This window comes from Gossypium hirsutum, chromosome D05, assembly GCF_007990345.1.
Source record: "Gossypium hirsutum isolate 1008001.06 chromosome D05, Gossypium_hirsutum_v2.1, whole genome shotgun sequence".
In the NCBI taxonomy this organism is placed as follows: domain Eukaryota; kingdom Viridiplantae; phylum Streptophyta; class Magnoliopsida; order Malvales; family Malvaceae; genus Gossypium; species Gossypium hirsutum.
The window spans coordinates 15,798,368-15,814,443 of NC_053441.1; the positions used below are offsets into that span (position 1 = coordinate 15,798,368).

Here is a 16,076-nt window from a genome sequence, read left to right on the forward strand (position 1 = left end):
ATATTAATGGGAAAAAAAAAGAATTGTAAGTCTCATGGCCAATCCCAAGAAGTAAAAGCAGCAACGCCGCTCCACAAGGCAATGGAATATGAGACTGCCGTCGACGGAGGAACTCCCCCGAAGGAGGACCATCATCGTCGCCGTTCATTTTTTTATGACGTTATCTTCGGGATTTACAAATATTATTCTTTGATTTGCCCCAAATCAAGAAAAGGATTTTAGTCCCCCGTCATACCCATACTACCAACATTAAAACCAGATCAAAGTTGAAATCTTTAATTTACTTAAAACTAAAAGAACAAAGAAACAGAATATGCGAAATCAAAAAGCGAAGAGAAGAATTGGAATGTACGTCTCATGGCAAGTCCCAAATGGTAAAAGCAGCGACGCTGCTCCACAAGGCGATGGAATATGAGACAACTCATCGACGGAGGAGCTCCCCGGAGGAAGGACCGTCTACATCAATGAGCGTCGCTATGTGACGTTATCCTCGGGATATACAAACATGATCTCGTTTGCCCCGCTTCATAGATAAGGATTTCAAATCCCCCGTCACGTTAGATTGAACACAAGAGAAGAAACAAAGAAGAATAAAACAATCTTGTAGGACATAAATTGAGAACAAAACCTACAAAATTTTGAAACGACTAATGCAGAAAGTAAACCAAAAACTGATAACTTTGAACATAGATCAGACCCAAATCAATCGAAACTACTAAAAGATTTGTTAAGGTATAAGAAGAGAAATTACTTCACTGCTGCGTCAAAGAAGGCTGTGTTCTGGTGTTAATTTATAGCCTGGATTTGATCACCACGAATTGTTAGTGGCCGCCGCTCATTAGGGTTGCGATTACGTAAGAAATAAGAATACAATATTTGAAGGACCATGAAGACCTAAATCTCAGACGGCCCAACACCAAAGCCCAATCTGCATATTTGCGGCTTTGCAAATCTATATTGTTAAGCATGTAGTTTAATAATTTAATGTATTTGATACAAACATTATAAGTTATTTAATTGACTATTTTCAATATAAACACATCAGAAACAATATCACTAAAAATCAAATAAAATCTATTTTAATCCTAACATTATATTCAAATAAAAATCAAATCAGATATAACTTAACTTTTGATTATTGAAAAAATATTATTATTTTTATTTGATATTTAATTATTCAAAATATAAAATTTATCTTTATCAAAAAACATATTTATTTTAAGTATATACCAAACCATTTTTATAATTCAAATTAAAAATTCACCATTTAATTTTTCAATTTATGAAGAACACCCAGAAAAAATAACATAGTCATTTGAAGATGTGTTTATGACTATTTGGTTTTTTTATTTATAATTTTAGGCGTAAATAGGACAGAGATGAAATTTTACTAGCGGGAAATAACGGAAGATGGTGACATTTCAATCTTGAGTTTTCAGTTAAATACCAAGTGTTGGAACTCCCTCCTGCCCCATAGTTTCTTTATCTTCACACCATTAATTTGCTCAAAATAAAGCTCTAGACCCATCCAAATTCCAAGCTAAAAGAACCGAGAGCTGATAGTCCATCCCAGTAGCAATGAATGACAACTCATCGAAATAATTTGGTGGGGAGTGGGGGCAGGAAACAGTTAAGAAATCTAAGTAAATGAAAATTTGAGAAATTAAAAAAAAAAAGAAAAGAAAAGAAGAATTTACAAAGCCTAACCTATCTGAAGAAAGAGGAAGAAAAACAACAAATATATTTGTTAAAATAGATAGCAGCCCTCCCCTTGATATGTGAAAATCTAGTCCTAGGATGGCTTTTCTCATCATCATCATGCAACTAAATTCTAAACCTCTCTCACCCTTCTCCATCGACTTGTCTACATCTGTGATGCTCCTCTGCTTTTGCAATTATCCTTTTTTTTTTCTCCAGCCTACCTTAAGTCTAATAGGACAACAAAAATCAAAGCATACAGTGTTTATTTTAGTTCAAAATACAAGTTTCCAAATCCTGTATAGCTATCATTCTATATTTACTGAATTATTACTAAATGAGGCAATATGAACATGCCTGCTGATGACTTAGGTTCATACAAATGTTTCATCCCTTACAGACAAATTAGACAAAAAATTCTGATGTAACCAGTAGAATATGCAATGCAATGAGAAGGGAATATCAACTATATGCAAGAGACTCCATAAAAAATTAACCAGTGTAATAAACTTACAGATCTTCAGCTGAAAGAATCTGGGGAAGAGCCAAAATATATTTGTATGACTCAGTAAAATGGCTATCTGTCTTCAAAAGTAAAACAGAAATGTTCACCCTAAAACATAATAGCAAAGAGTTCTTGTTATTCTTCTCATAAAATTGTCCTGTTGGACCAACTAAATTGCATCATAAAAGCAACTATTAGTTTATCAGATATACCATCAGAGACTATAATTTGTGAACGTTATTAAACTGTAAAACATACGCGCATTAGACCTTATCAAATGAGTTTCTCCCTAAAGCTGATTTTTTTTCAGCTGCACTAAAGATTGCCTTATGAAATCAAATTTATGAAAGCAAAAACGTTTAGCAAAGAACAATGAATATTTTGTGACACAACACAACCTAAAGAATACACAAGATACATTCTTACCTTCTGTTCTTATGGTTTGAAGACTTAGACTAGGAGCCTCTTGCACAATAGGATGTACTGCCCGAGCAAGACGTTTAATATGGTTTAATCGTACCCCTTTTGATACTAAACCTGGACAGAAGGTTTTTAATATATAAATTTGTAATCTGAAATGGGGCAGTTCATTTATAAATGGTTCCAAATGCACATCAATCACATGACTAACATATATCCTTCAATAATATAAACTAAGATGAATCCTTCAACTTACAATTGGAAGTTCCATTTCCCTTCATCATCCCACCTATCCCAACCCCATCACAAACAGGATTCTGTATTGCTCGTGCCAGATGTTTTATGTGATTCAAGCGTACCTTTCCAGGTAAAGTCGCTAACTTATGAGCTGGGATTTCTAAACCTGTTGAGTAAATTACAAGGAACAAGTAAGAACGCAAGCGAAGTGGTTTTTTTTTCTTTAAATACATGGCAACCATTAACATTAGAGGTAAAGAAGTGGAAGCCTACTCTGGGAACTTCCCGTATCCAGCATTAGTCTTTCTTGTCCATGATTGGGATCCACAAGAGCGGCAGCATAAAACTGAGGACTTATATTTGAAATGGAATTGCTCAAGGGCGATTGAATTGTTGAAATGCTTGTATCTTCAAATTGAACGGGAGGTGGAGCAGGGTATAACCGAGCAGTTTCAGCTCTCTGTCTCCGCAATTGATAGTTTCTTCGGCGTCTAGTGAGATGCTTCTCTCTCTCCTCATGGCTTCTTTGCCGGTCCCTTACACGACGGCGTTCTCTCTCTAGCTCTTTGCGCAACTCTGATCTGCTAGCTATCCCTTCCATAATCATCCCCAAACAAAATTCAACAGAATCACAACCTTAATAAATATATATGTTCCAGTGGACCTTTTTTTTTAAATAATTTTTTTTTCTGCAAAACGAATTTTAAGAACTTATGTTTCAATTATTCTGTTGTGAATATTCTAATCAAGATAATAAATAAATTCGAAATTATATTAAGAGAAAGGAAATAACATTGAGAGAGAGAGAGAGCTAAACCGTCATTAAATCATGATTTTGCGTTCCTGATCTTAAGAATATCCATAAATCCAAATGATCAAATAAAAATAAATTAAAGAAAAATACTGAATAAAAAATGCGAAGGAAAAGGAAAATGTAACCTGGACAGTGGAGTTGATCGTAGGAAGAAGAGAAGAAACCGGAAAGAGACGGGGGCCGAGCGAGGATGGGTTTCGGTTTTTACCAAATGAAATCAAATTAAAGCAGCGCAGTGAATTTTTTTTTTTTGGGGATTTTGGGTTAATTACTCTTTTTACCCATTTTATTCTTCTTCTCTTCTGCCTGCGTCTAATTAGGAGTTAGGACCCGTTTTCCTGTTTTGACTGGGGTCGGGCAAAACTTAAGTTAAACGACGTCGGACGCAATTAATGAAAATGGAACAAAACCTTTTAAACCCTAAAAGGCAAAAACGCAAAGAACAGAAATCCAGTTATCTCATATGAACACAACGATGGAGGCAACGCAAAATGAGCAAAACGGTCAAGTAAACTCTCCCGATCCGAATCCAAGTCCCGTTCCACAGCATCAGTCTCTGTCGAAGAATGCCCAAAAGAAGCTGTTGAAGCAGCAGAAATACGAGGCGAAGAAAGCCGAGAAGAAAGCACAAATGAAAGAGCAAAAACAGAGGGATGCGGAGAGGAAGCGAAAAGAATGGGAAGAGAAACTGGCCGCCCTACCCGAAGACGAAAGGCTTAAGCTCATAGATTCAAGAAAAGAATTGAGGAGAGAGAGGATGGAGAAAAGGTCCGAGGAAAGAGGCCAGAAAATCCAGAGACTGACCCAAGCCAAGGAGACCGGCCAAAACATTGTCGTCGACCTTGAATTCTCTCATCTCATGACCCACTCTGAGATCCACAGCCTCGTCCAACAGGTGTCTGAAGTTTTTGCATTAAAAACAGGAGGAAAAAAAAACCCTTTGTTTTAAAGATGTTCTTTTATTAAGTTATTCTTCTTGCATTACGCTATATGAATACTGTTGTCTTATGTTTTTCGAACCCTGCAGATAATGTACTGCTATGCTGTGAATGGAAGATGCAGTTCTCCTGCTCACCTCTGGTTGACTGGATGCGAAGGGGAGATGGAAACTCAATTGCAAAGGCTCCCTGGTTTCGATAAATGGATTATTGAGAAGGAAAAACAATCTTATATCAAAGCATTTTCCGATCGGAAAGATGATTTGGTGTACCTTACTGCAGATTCCGAAACTGTGCTACATGAACTTGATCCCACCAAAGTTTATATTGTTGGCGGATTGGTGGACAGGAACCGGTGGAAAGGTATAACTATGAAGAAAGCAGAGGAACAGGGAATTCATACAGCAAAACTCCCGATTGGAGCTTATATGAAAATGTCCAGTTCTCAGGTATTCTTGGTTATATATAGTACACTACAATTTGGGTCTTGAATGTTTTTACATCTTTCAGATGAAACTGTTGGTTTATGATCTTTTTTACTTTTTATGGCCTTAGATGTTAGTTGCAAGAAGCTGAAAAGGAATCTGTTAATCTCAAGTCTCTTGGGGTAGCTTTTTAATTGTATGCGAGAGCTATACTGCTTTCTTTCAGACAACGCTTAGGATGTAGGGTGTGGATTACCGTTTCTGTTGATAGTCGTGCTTGGTAGTTGGCTCACTTAGCAGGCGAAGTTTCTACCAAGCAATTAAAGAAGCAAATGTTTATTCCAAGTTTTTCTTCTCTAACTAGCAGTTCATTCCTTCAAGTGCAGGTCCTTACTGTGAACCAAGTTATAGAAATACTACTCAAGTTCCTGGAGACAAAAGACTGGAAAGATTCCTTCTTTCAAGTAATCCCTCAGAGGAAAAGAACCGAAGGAGATTCAGAAAACTGCCAAGAAGTAGATGGAGAAGATTGTGAGGAGGAAACTGAGAAGAAAAAGAGGTGCCTCGAAGTGCCTTCTCATGACTAGAAGTCGCTGAATTTTTGCTTATATTGACACTTAACATCTCTCATTACATGCGATGGATGTACAATTGGAAAATTCATTACATAAAAAGTTATTGGTGTTGAAGTTCCATTAGTTGCCACCTACATGTCTCAATCATGCATTTGAAACTTTTAACTCAAAATGTAGAGAAGTGGATGCTCAATTTGAGCAAATAACTAGTCAAGGAAAAAAGTAAAGTGGATGCTCAACATTCTCTTTTTTTCCGTTATTTTGTCCATCTCCAATTTATAAGAAATATAGGCAGCAGAGACTGGCATGGCCCTCTTATATCCTGCCATCCATCCATGCATCACTTAAATAAGTAAATGGAAGGATTTTGTGGACATTTTACTAGATAGTAGTAGAATTTGATAGTGACCATGGGTTCCTCAATCCTCACCCTCTTAATCAGTAAAATTGCAAAGTTAATAAATTCATCCACTGATGTCCAAATGAGAAGCCAAAGTCATAGAAAAATGAACGACCTCTTCTCATGTCCAGATGCAGAATGGAGATACATTGCTGATATTTTGCCGTTCAAGGCACTTCCCTTTCCTAATGCTATCTCAACAACAACAAACGAAGAAAGCTAAGCTCATATTTCTTTAATTTACTTTAACACTAAATGGCCTTAAACTAGAAAACAAACAAAAATGTGGATAGAATATACAGAATTCATGGAGTATTAGGATTTTCACCTCCAAGCCGAGAATGTCGCCATTGCTCTATTTACCCAACCAAGGTAGAGAGCCCCTTCCCTCTCTTCGAGTCTATAGTTATGGTCATACTCCTTCAGCATATCTCTTACAGCCATAGTTACTGACGAGATCAACGGATATTGTGAAAAACCAGCCATCATAAATCTTGACCTCCACTTTCCATGAAGTTCGTGCCTTTCCACCCTCTCAGGCCCTTCACAAGCAATCATATTCACAATATCGCGTGCAACACAATGCTGCTCAGCATTGATCCTTTGTTTGTCGTCTCTTGGACAAGCTACATCTATTGATTCAAACATAGCTGAATAATAATCAAGTGTCTCAAGGTACCTTGAAAAGAATGGAGATGTATTAGTATTAGACTCTTGCTCGGTGAGAGTCACAACCTTGGGTGACAAACTCTTAACCAGCCTCAATAGTCGATCTCTGTGATTCCAGATGCTTACACTCTCATCCGGCATGTGGTGCAATACATATGGTAAGTTCACAGCTAGGGCTTCCCCCGGTTGAACCTTAAGATGCTCTAGTTGAATTTCACAACCAGACATAGCAGCATCATGAAACTCAAATGACACGTTGTATGACCGAGCAAATTCAGATAGCCTCTGCCCCACAATATGAAGTCCCCCACCTCGAGCATGATTGGATTGAGAATCATCAATACCAGTTATGCGGATTGAAGGTGGTCCACCAGGGCGTTTTGCAAGAGCTGCAATAAGGAACATCCATTGGGTGCCCTGTGCTATTTGGAAATCAATTATGTGAATTTTTCCTTCATATTCCAAGACTTCCTTGATGACAACATTACCTGATGTGTATGCGAACTTCCAGTATGGGCAGATCCTGAAGAGAATATGCATGTAAGACATCAGTTCTGAGCTTGTCGGCTCTTTGCATTTTAGGGCTCTGTAGATATTACTCCCCGAGGATTCCAACCTCGCTCTAAGCCCTTCCAGCACATAAGCACCCAATCGTTGGATAGGTTCCCCAGACACTGAAACCATTTTCTCCAATACATGCATTAATCCTGTCACTGTCAACATATCATCATCATGAAGTGCTTGACCACAGGCAACAAGAATCTGTTTCAAGTTGAATTTAGGGACCAAGTCCACCAGTTGGGCACAGTTGAAGCTTGCCATGGAAGCAGCTTGGTGGTCTCCAGTAATGAAGCAGCCATTGCAGCTATCTACAGTATCTGATTCAGGCCCCAACAATGAGAGTTCCAGCTCCCGCAGCTTGTGGTTCAATTTGTTGCTATCATCAACAACAGAAGATCCACTGTATGGTGATCCGTAAGTGTTGTCAGGGGAAGGACGAGGATCAGACAGGCATGATTGAGAACCGTGTGGGGAGAAAGGACTCCTGCTCGACGAGATGCTTACAGCAGAAGGGGAATCATAGGCTACAAAACCGGCACCTGCCATGGATGATTCCAGGGTAAAAACTTGGTCCTTGCATGTTTGAAACGAGACATTGGTCCCTTGGACGCCAGTATCCGAACATGCATTATTGTCTAACATCTGGATACGAGACAAATAAAATGGATCATTTTCTTTAACAGGTTGGTCATACAACCCGCGGATGGTGGCTGGATTTTGGTGTTTCGGAGATGTTCGCATCTAAGCCCAACCTGCCTATAAAATTCCTCTAAAAAACTCTTTGTTCCTGACTGATGTTTGCAGCGATAACAAATATTTTTGAACACTTTCCTTCTCCTAACAGCAGCAGTTGCTTGATTGAGCAAAATCAGTTGCTAATAGAAAGGATATAAGATTGTGCAAAGCCTTCATATGCGGATAAAACTGAATTGATCCTCAGCATCAATGTGGACCATTAATTGCTTTGGTTATGCAAGGCAGAAATATCAAGGGAAAAAATGCAATCTGGTAAAACAAATCCAAGAAAATAAGAGCTTAGACAATGCAAGTGATGGAAGCACAGTATAGTCAGTCAGTCAAGGGATGTAAACACCAGAGCAAAAAAAAAGAAGCAATAACCAAAGGAGCCTACATGGAGAACGGGTGTAAGATAAGAGGAAATTTTTCTCTTGGCAACTATGGTTAGAACTTTGAATCAGGAGTCGATCAACCAAAGCACAAGACATCAACAAAAACTATAACCAAGTGGAAAAAAAATGCACGGTGGTAGTACCAATTTAAACCTCTCTCCGATAAAATAATATGAGGAAAGTTAAAGCCCAAAGGTTATAGACCGAAAGCCAACATACCAACCAAAAGGGGACTATCATGAAAAAAAGGGGGAGAGAGAAACCAATACCAGTAGCAGATGACAAAGCATAAAATTCAGCATACAGATATAATAGACCAAAAGCACAAAAACAAATCAGCTACCAGATTCATGATTCATTTAAATCCTTAAAACACAAATAACTTGAAAATTCATATCTAATATCTCTATAAACTCGCTTATACAAACAAATGGAAAAAAAATAGATTTTTTTAGTTCCTTCTTATCACGTTAAGAGGGCCAAACTTTCATTTTCTACAGCAGCAACTAACAAATGAAAATATATTTACATAAATTAAATTGAAGGGTAGCTTAGCTATTCATTCTCCCCCAAAATCATGAATATGAACATAAAACCTTGAATTGAACTCAAATAAGAGTGATGGACACAATTGAAGATAGTAATGATGAAGGCACGAGCAGAGAAGATATGATTATGGGAGAGTTGGCATACCTTAGTAAAATAATAATAATAAAAAAGATTTTAGCTTTAGGTTTTCTTTGTGACCGTCTGACAAACGAACCCTTTGTCCTTTGTGTGTCTCTGTTTGTCTCCAGAAATATGTGATGGTTTTCTTTATTGTTTGTTGTTTCATGGCGGAACTTTATAGAGAGAGATATGCACATACAGATAGATAGATACAAGAAGTTATCACTAACGGACCTTAGAGTTGATCTTATTTACACGGATGCCACTAAGAAAAATCATTAAAAAGATGCGGTCAAATTTTTTATGCTTGCCTAATGCATTTGCATATGTATGAAAATAGCCTTTGGTGGCTCGCAATGTGTGGTGTGTGCCTGTGGATCACACCGCTAGCTACTCGGTAGCAAACCGACTATGTGGGCCATTCTTACTTTCATATAATGTGTCGTAATTATACTCCAAATTCTCCCTCGCTTCTTTTCGTAGAAAAACCTCACCGCTTAACTTTTTCAAATTAAAATTTTGTTTTATTAGCCACGACAACAGCCTTTAAGTTGTTGCTGAGCATAGTTTCTTCAACATCTTTTTATTTTATTTTTAATTTTGTGATTTTATTTTATCATGGTTTTGTTATATCTTGATTTTTGTTTTGTTTATTGTTTTATTTTTAGTTTTAGTAATGTTTTAGCGTATATATGAGATTTGACAAGTGTCGTTAAATAGAGATATATAAAGAAATTAAAAAAAATTAAAAAATCGATTCAAACCGATGTATTCAATTCGGTTCGGATTTTATATTGTTTGATTTGAATTTAGGTTGGTGTTATCATCCAAATCACTCAATTTAGTTCGGTTCGATTTGTCCAAATAAATCCGATTTTATCCAAACCAAACTGAATGAAAAAAAAATCTATGTTTAAAAAAATAGTTTTAATAAAATAATAAATTGACCATTTCAATATCTATATGGACTAACGCATTTAATCTTATTATTATTATTATTATTATTATTATAAGTAGATATGATCATACATAAAGATAAAGTTATGGGAGTAATTCATAAAATAAAAAAGTTAAAAAAGTGTAATTTTATAATAGAATAAGTGAATCATTTCTTAAATATAATAATTATAAGTATAAGTATAAATCTAATTTTAGGAAAATAGTTTATTAAATGTTATAATATTTTATTTATAAAAATAAAATAAAATTTCACAATTATATATGTTTGATAGTTATTAATTTAATCAATCATATGACATATCATAATTATTTAGTTATACTACTAAAACTGATTAAAGAAAAGACAAAAAAAAAATCAATATAATGATGATTTATATATTAGTTTTCTTTTTAACAACTTTAAATAATTTATCACTTATTAGCTTAACTTAAAATGATTTTTTAAATAGTCCTATTGATGATTATGATATTAATTTGATTATTTAATTCATTTTATAAATGAAATTTAGAGGGTGTATTATGACTGTTGTGAAAAAAAAATCAAGAAATGCAATTTTTATTTGGTAAAAACAGACCAAACCGCAATTATCAGTTTTGGATATTTTGATTTTTATTTATGTGGTTTCGATTTTAAAAGTGAAAAATGAAATGTAGCGATTTGATTCAATTCAATTTTTATTCAAAAATCGAATCGAACTGAATACATCCCTATCATCAAATCTATTAGGAATCGTTTTTGAACGGGTTTATCATGATAAGTTATAGTGGTGGTGATAGATTTGAGATAATGAGGAGAAAGATAGGCTATCTGAGACTTAATCTTTTGTCCATCACCGGTGTAGTGAGTTTTTTGGGACTTTTGACAACTTTTTCTTGTTTGATCGATGTTCATCGTCAGGTTGGTTTGATGATGGCGAAGTTAAAATGCAAATTCGATCAAGTTGATGTATTTTTAGTTTATTTCTGAATTATTCCAGTGTTGCAATTATTGCCAGATTGTTCTTCTCTTTTTTTAAAAAAAATTTACTTTACACATTTGTACATTAATTTATAGTGATTTATTAATCATTTGTACTATGTATCATGTTTTTGTATTATTGTTATTTATTATTGATTTATTAATCATTTGTACTATGTATCATGTTTTTGTATTATTCCTATTAATAATAACATTTTCTTAAAAAAATACAGCTCATAAATAAGTATAAGAAATTAATTAATTAATAAATAAATATTAAAAACACAACATCCAAAAAAGTGACAAATAATAGATAAACATGTTAAAATCTATAAAATATATGATATCCCAAATATCTTTATTTTATGTTGCTTGGTGTTTTTGTTCAAAAAAATTTGTTGGCTGCTGTTGGGATTATTAAAGTCATTACCACTTCTCTTTCTAGATTGTCATTAGAAAAAATGTTGAGCTTCTTCCCAGGGAGGGGGATCTCAAAATGATGCTACTGTTGATATTGAAAACAAAAACTACTTGGAAGTTTGAAGATAAAAAAGGCATAAGGAAGTCCTACTATTTTTAATCACAATTATGTTCTAATTTTTAAATAAAAAGATAATAGACCAAAAAAATATTTTAAATACGGCAATCTAATTGAATTAAAATAATTGCTTCCACAGATTCAAAGATCAAATGCAAATATGGAAGGAAATATTTAAACCCTGAATCCTCACCGCATGTTTAGAATGTTCCCGTAAGGTTATTCAACAAGTCCCGAGTGCAAGCAATTCCATTGAGCCATCATCTTATTATCAAGGTTTGCCTGGAAAATAAAAATATTTGAATAAAAATATGAGCTCAAAATATGGATTTTGAAAATAGAAGGGTCTGTTTTTTTAAATGAGTGAGGCTTCAAATAAGTTTTCTTTGGCTAAGCCTGACCCATGTATATATCTTTTCAAAATTTTTTAGGAAATATTTGTTTCAATATTTTTAATTTGTTAGGAAAATATTTATTTTAATATTTTAGTGTATTTGATATATTATATTTTTAAATTTATTTTATATAATGTTGAAGAAGGAAACGTGAAAAAGACAATTACAATATGCATTAAAATTATTCTATTACGGATGAACACTGAATTAATTAAAAACAAAGCATAACTTTCACTCAATTTCTCCCTTTTGTTCCCAAGCTGCATCTTTATATTTTTTGACTCATCATATAATAAAATCATTTAAAAATAATAATATGAATGAGGTTGATCAAGGTCTTGGCTTAAATTTATAATCTGGGTCAAACTTAAGCAAAAGCATAAGTCCATTTTTCAGGCAGAATGAAAGCAAACATATCAATCAGACCTAAAATTTTGTTAAGACTCAACCTGAACTCGACCGGACACATGAACAACTTCAGACTAGGCTAACATAATTTTATAAAAATAGTCGTATTTGCACTGCAGAGTTACAACAAAACAAAGGGATTTGATTTGAGCTTTAAAAGTGGTGGCCTTGGCCTAGCAACCAAGCAGGTTTTTTCTGACTTCGGATGCATATTTTACAGTACAAGGAAGGATTTGATATTGATATTGATATCGATGTTGATGTTGATAAACAACTAGAAAAAATAAAGGCGAATCTTGGTGCTTTTCCTTTTTACACTATTAATTTACTTTAAACAAAGGGCTCCGCAACTAATCAAATAAAAATATTGGCCCACTTTCCTTATCTTAAGACTTAAATACTTCAGCATGAGATGGAAGTTGAAAAAGAAAAGAAAAAGTAATAAGCTACAGCCAAAGGTAGGACTTTGGGAGGAGCTGCTTGGTGATTGTGATTTGAGAATATGAGATGATGCCCATCAATATTAATTACCAATGAAACCAACCCATTCTCTGTTATATGGTAACCTACTTTTTTAATTTCTTAATTAAGCAACGGAGAAAAAGGACCGTGCACATTAATAACTAATGGAGTTAAGTGAATCTCTAAAACAGGACAAGCAATATTCTGTCATATGAAGGAATGTCATTCGACGGTTTTTATTAGAGAGGCGGTTCAGTATCAGAGACAAAGAGCATCATTTAAAAAAAAGTCATGTAAATGTGGGAAGATGTCTTTGCTATTCTTTGGTTTTAATAAATTTTTCTGTCTTCTAATCGGATCTCTTATCTTACTAACCTTCGGTGCATCTTTGACAGATGCTCTAACACCGTCCCTGCAATTCAGTTGTAAAAGATATTGTCGGCAACACAAGAATCGATCTCGTATAAATACGTGTGATTAGAGGGGGCAATTTCCGAACCGTTTATGTAAAAAGGAATATTCCCAATATTACTTCATGCATTGCAGATATAGGTTCATCGTTAATATCAAAATCAAATGATAAGGGAAGTTGGGGGCAACAAATCTTATCGTATGAGAATGATTCCCAACTAAGTTTTATTGTTCATATACATATCATCCCAATCAAAGGTACTGTTTCACTGACCTCACTTACTCCTTTATTCTTTCGTCTCTTTACTCTTTACTCGCCATTGCTTTTTTTGTAATAAAAAAAAAGTGGGTGGGGTGGTGAAGTCGCATCACGTGTGTGCAAATCTCCCCTCTCTTCCAACGGGTAAAGAAAAGACCATAACTTGGAACAAAAGATGGTGGGATGAGGTCACTTGCTTATTTCAGAAACCCTTTTTTCCCCTTTTCTTTTAAGAGAGGCACAGGGGTGGTAAGTAAAGAGTAAATACAATATCATTATTTATCCTCATCATTGTTCTGTTTTTCCCACGTGGGAGTTGCTTACCTTTGTACTTGTAAATTATGACTCAATTTTTTTTTTGTTGTTGTAAAAAGAAAAATCATACAGAACTAAACTAAAGTGACAAAATTAAAACCACCACTAACTTTATTATTATCAAGGTTTTAAGTAATTCTGTAGGAATTTTTTGGTAAGATATGTAACCTTTTCGCATTCGTAGTAACTATCTTTACAATACGATAAATAATATGATTAGTCTCTTTAAGTATATGTCTTATCACCCAATGTTTTTTATTCTATAATAGCTTCTGAAAATCGGGTTTGACGAAGTTCTTTCCATTGCTTGGAAAACTTTTAAAGAATGTTAACATAAGATTAAAGCTTTTTAAAATAGTTATATAAAGTCAAACATTTATTAAAGTGTTTAAAAAAAGGTCAAACATTTTAAAAATATTATTTGAGCAAATTTATAAAGGTAAATTATACTATTAGTCATTAAACTATAGGTAAATTTTCATTGTGATCATTTAATTAAAAAAGTTACAATTTGGTCACTAAGCTATTCAAAAGTTTTTATTTAAGTCACTCAACTATTAAAGTTGATACACCAATCGAAAGTTCTCTTTCTCTTTTTCTTCTACAATAGTTTTTTTTCATGAAATAACTTTAGATGTCATGAATCGGCGAACCAAAATTTAAATAGCTTTTTTCTTCGATCTTCGACTGATCGTTAGATCGATTTGGATCTAAGGTATATTTTTCTACTTGTCAATGGATACTGGTCCATTGCATCAATCGTCAAATTGTCACTTAGCTTTCACTGATAGAATTTTTTTTAGAAAAAATTTAACAAGTTAATGACTTAAATAAAAACTTTCGAATAGTTTACTGACTTAAAAGAAAATTTTTAAATAGTTCAATGACTAAATTATAGTTTTTAACTAAGTATTCAAAATAAAAAAATTACCCATAATTTAATGATTAATGATGTAATTTATCAATTTTGTAAAAGTTTAGCAGTTATATGATACGTCAATATAATGCTGCGCCTTCAAATGCTTCTGAGATGCATGCTTATTTCAATACCTTTCATTCCACATAAGGGGCAAAATTATTATGCTTTTGGTTCATTAAACATGGAGTAATGAAATAGGAAGATGGCAACCTTACCACTAATTTGCACCCTATTCGAGAAGCCATTAGTTTTGGTTTAGATTTGTTCATGGGTCGAGTCGGATCTTATCAAAATTTAAACTCATTTACTGGGTTCGGGTCAAAAAAATAAATCTAAAATTTTACTCAAGTCTAGCCTGGATAAAAATGCTAAAACTCGGGCATAACTCACCCAAATTATTTTTTATATAAATTTTTAAAAAAGATAATACATGAAAAATACTAAAAATATTAAAATAATTGTTTCTCAATAAATTGAAAATAAGTTAAAAAAATATTTATACTTAAATAATATTAAGAGAAGTGTAACTTAACAAGCAAATGCCTCTAAAATAGTAATAAAATTAACAATAAAACAAAAGTTATATAATATACAAATGATAATAACAAAATAAATAGTAAAATGGTAGCAAAACAGCAAGAAAACTAAAAATAGCAATAAAACAATAAATTTATCTTTTTGCTAATTTGGATCGGACCAAAAAAATTTTACTTAAGACTTGACTTTTTTTTTTAAATAGATCTTATTTTTTAAATTAAATTTAATTTTTTAAACTTATATTTCTATTCTATCCCTCTCATTTTACGGATGGAGTTATAGTTTGATTGCATCCAAGATTAGACCTTAGTCTCGAGTACGTCCTTCAAGACCCACTGTGGTAGAGAAACCAACGATTGTACCAAACAAACCCTTCCTTTCAGATGTCAGGCCTAAACGACTTTCACCTTTTTAATGGTTCCACTACAATCCCAACTTGAAACGAGGGCAAGGCCTAAAGTATACCCAATAATTGGCGTCAAACAGACCCACAACTGAAAACATTGCAAGACTGCTCAACTACAACATCAATCATACAATAATTCACCAACTCAAACCTATCGGAGCTTGCTTTGATGGGTGTTGGCATCACTTACAAAGCAAGATTAGTGGAGAATTCAATTAAGCTATGATTAAATCTTTAATCAAAATCCCTTTTGACTATTCTGGTTTCTGTTCAGGTTTAATTACGTATTTATGATAATCCTCCTTTTTATATAATACATATCTAATCATCAATCAATCAATCTTACTTTTAAGGAAGGATGAGATGAGATGAGATGAGATGAGATGAGATGAGAAATGTGTGTTTGAGTGACTTCATTCCACTAATTATAATATAAAAAGCAATGCCTTTGTTTCAGCAATTTTTAG

General features: G+C 33.8%; 3 protein-coding genes across 9 annotated transcripts; 1 reads left to right on the top strand and 2 right to left on the bottom strand.

The window, feature by feature from the left end:
• Positions 1–20: 20 nt before the first annotated feature.
• On the bottom strand, positions 21–4,120 carry LOC121203581 (uncharacterized). Of its 5 annotated transcripts, none has more exons than XR_005913963.1 (6): positions 3,800–4,120; positions 3,134–3,549; positions 2,880–3,026; positions 2,630–2,740; positions 2,213–2,311; positions 1,402–1,929 (listed from the first exon to the last, which is right to left on the bottom strand). XR_005913963.1 is itself a non-coding variant. In XM_041093983.1 (5 exons), the coding sequence occupies exons 2-5, from the start codon at positions 3,465–3,467 to the stop codon at positions 2,307–2,309; spliced, it is 597 nt and encodes a 198-aa protein (XP_040949917.1). In that variant the 5' UTR covers positions 3,468–3,549; positions 3,800–4,120; the 3' UTR covers positions 1,402–2,306. The 5 variants fall into 5 exon arrangements, 1 of the variants encoding a protein (XP_040949917.1); XR_005913964.1 differs by having other exon boundaries at positions 3,134–3,454; positions 3,654–4,120; XR_005913962.1 differs by lacking the exon at positions 1,402–1,929 and adding an exon at positions 21–798 and having other exon boundaries at positions 3,134–3,958.
• On the top strand, positions 3,994–5,730 carry LOC107907402 (tRNA (guanine(9)-N1)-methyltransferase). The gene is made up of 3 exons (XM_016834772.2): positions 3,994–4,569; positions 4,702–5,061; positions 5,424–5,730. Exons 1-3 carry the CDS (start codon positions 4,138–4,140, stop codon positions 5,622–5,624), a joined length of 993 nt encoding a protein of 330 aa, XP_016690261.1. The 5' UTR covers positions 3,994–4,137; the 3' UTR covers positions 5,625–5,730.
• Positions 5,731–6,046: 316 nt separating this feature from the next.
• LOC107907401 (scarecrow-like protein 13) lies at positions 6,047–9,250 on the bottom strand. Of its 3 annotated transcripts, XM_041093982.1 has the most exons (3): positions 9,066–9,219; positions 7,170–8,247; positions 6,047–7,070 (listed from the first exon to the last, which is right to left on the bottom strand). In XM_041093982.1, exons 2-3 carry the CDS (start codon positions 7,981–7,983, stop codon positions 6,337–6,339), a joined length of 1,548 nt encoding a protein of 515 aa, XP_040949916.1. In that variant the 5' UTR covers positions 7,984–8,247; positions 9,066–9,219; the 3' UTR covers positions 6,047–6,336. The 3 variants fall into 3 exon arrangements, with proteins under 3 accessions (XP_040949916.1, XP_016690260.1, XP_040949915.1); XM_016834771.2 differs by having other exon boundaries at positions 6,047–8,247; positions 9,066–9,250; XM_041093981.1 differs by lacking the exon at positions 9,066–9,219 and adding an exon at positions 8,969–9,047 and having other exon boundaries at positions 6,047–8,247.
• Between the last annotated feature and the right edge of the window lie 6,826 nt (positions 9,251–16,076).

Excerpts from the sequence above, each read along its gene's own strand:
- LOC121203581 (XM_041093983.1), bottom strand. The coding sequence starts at position 3,467 with ATGATTATGGAAGGGATAGCTAGCAGATCAGAGTTGCGCAAAGAGCTA. Across the intron at positions 3,027-3,133 it reads GGATACGGGAAGTTCCCAGA|GTTTAGAAATCCCAGCTCAT; the intron begins GTAGGCTTCCAC and ends TTTACTCAACAG. Across the intron at positions 2,741-2,879 it reads GGGAAATGGAACTTCCAATT|GTTTAGTATCAAAAGGGGTA; the intron begins GTAAGTTGAAGG and ends CCTTCTGTCCAG.
- LOC107907402 (XM_016834772.2), top strand. The coding sequence starts at position 4,138 with ATGAACACAACGATGGAGGCAACGCAAAATGAGCAAAACGGTCAAGTA. Across the intron at positions 4,570-4,701 it reads TCCACAGCCTCGTCCAACAG|ATAATGTACTGCTATGCTGT; the intron begins GTGTCTGAAGTT and ends CGAACCCTGCAG. Across the intron at positions 5,062-5,423 it reads TGAAAATGTCCAGTTCTCAG|GTCCTTACTGTGAACCAAGT; the intron begins GTATTCTTGGTT and ends CTTCAAGTGCAG.
- LOC107907401 (XM_016834771.2), bottom strand. The coding sequence starts at position 7,983 with ATGCGAACATCTCCGAAACACCAAAATCCAGCCACCATCCGCGGGTTG.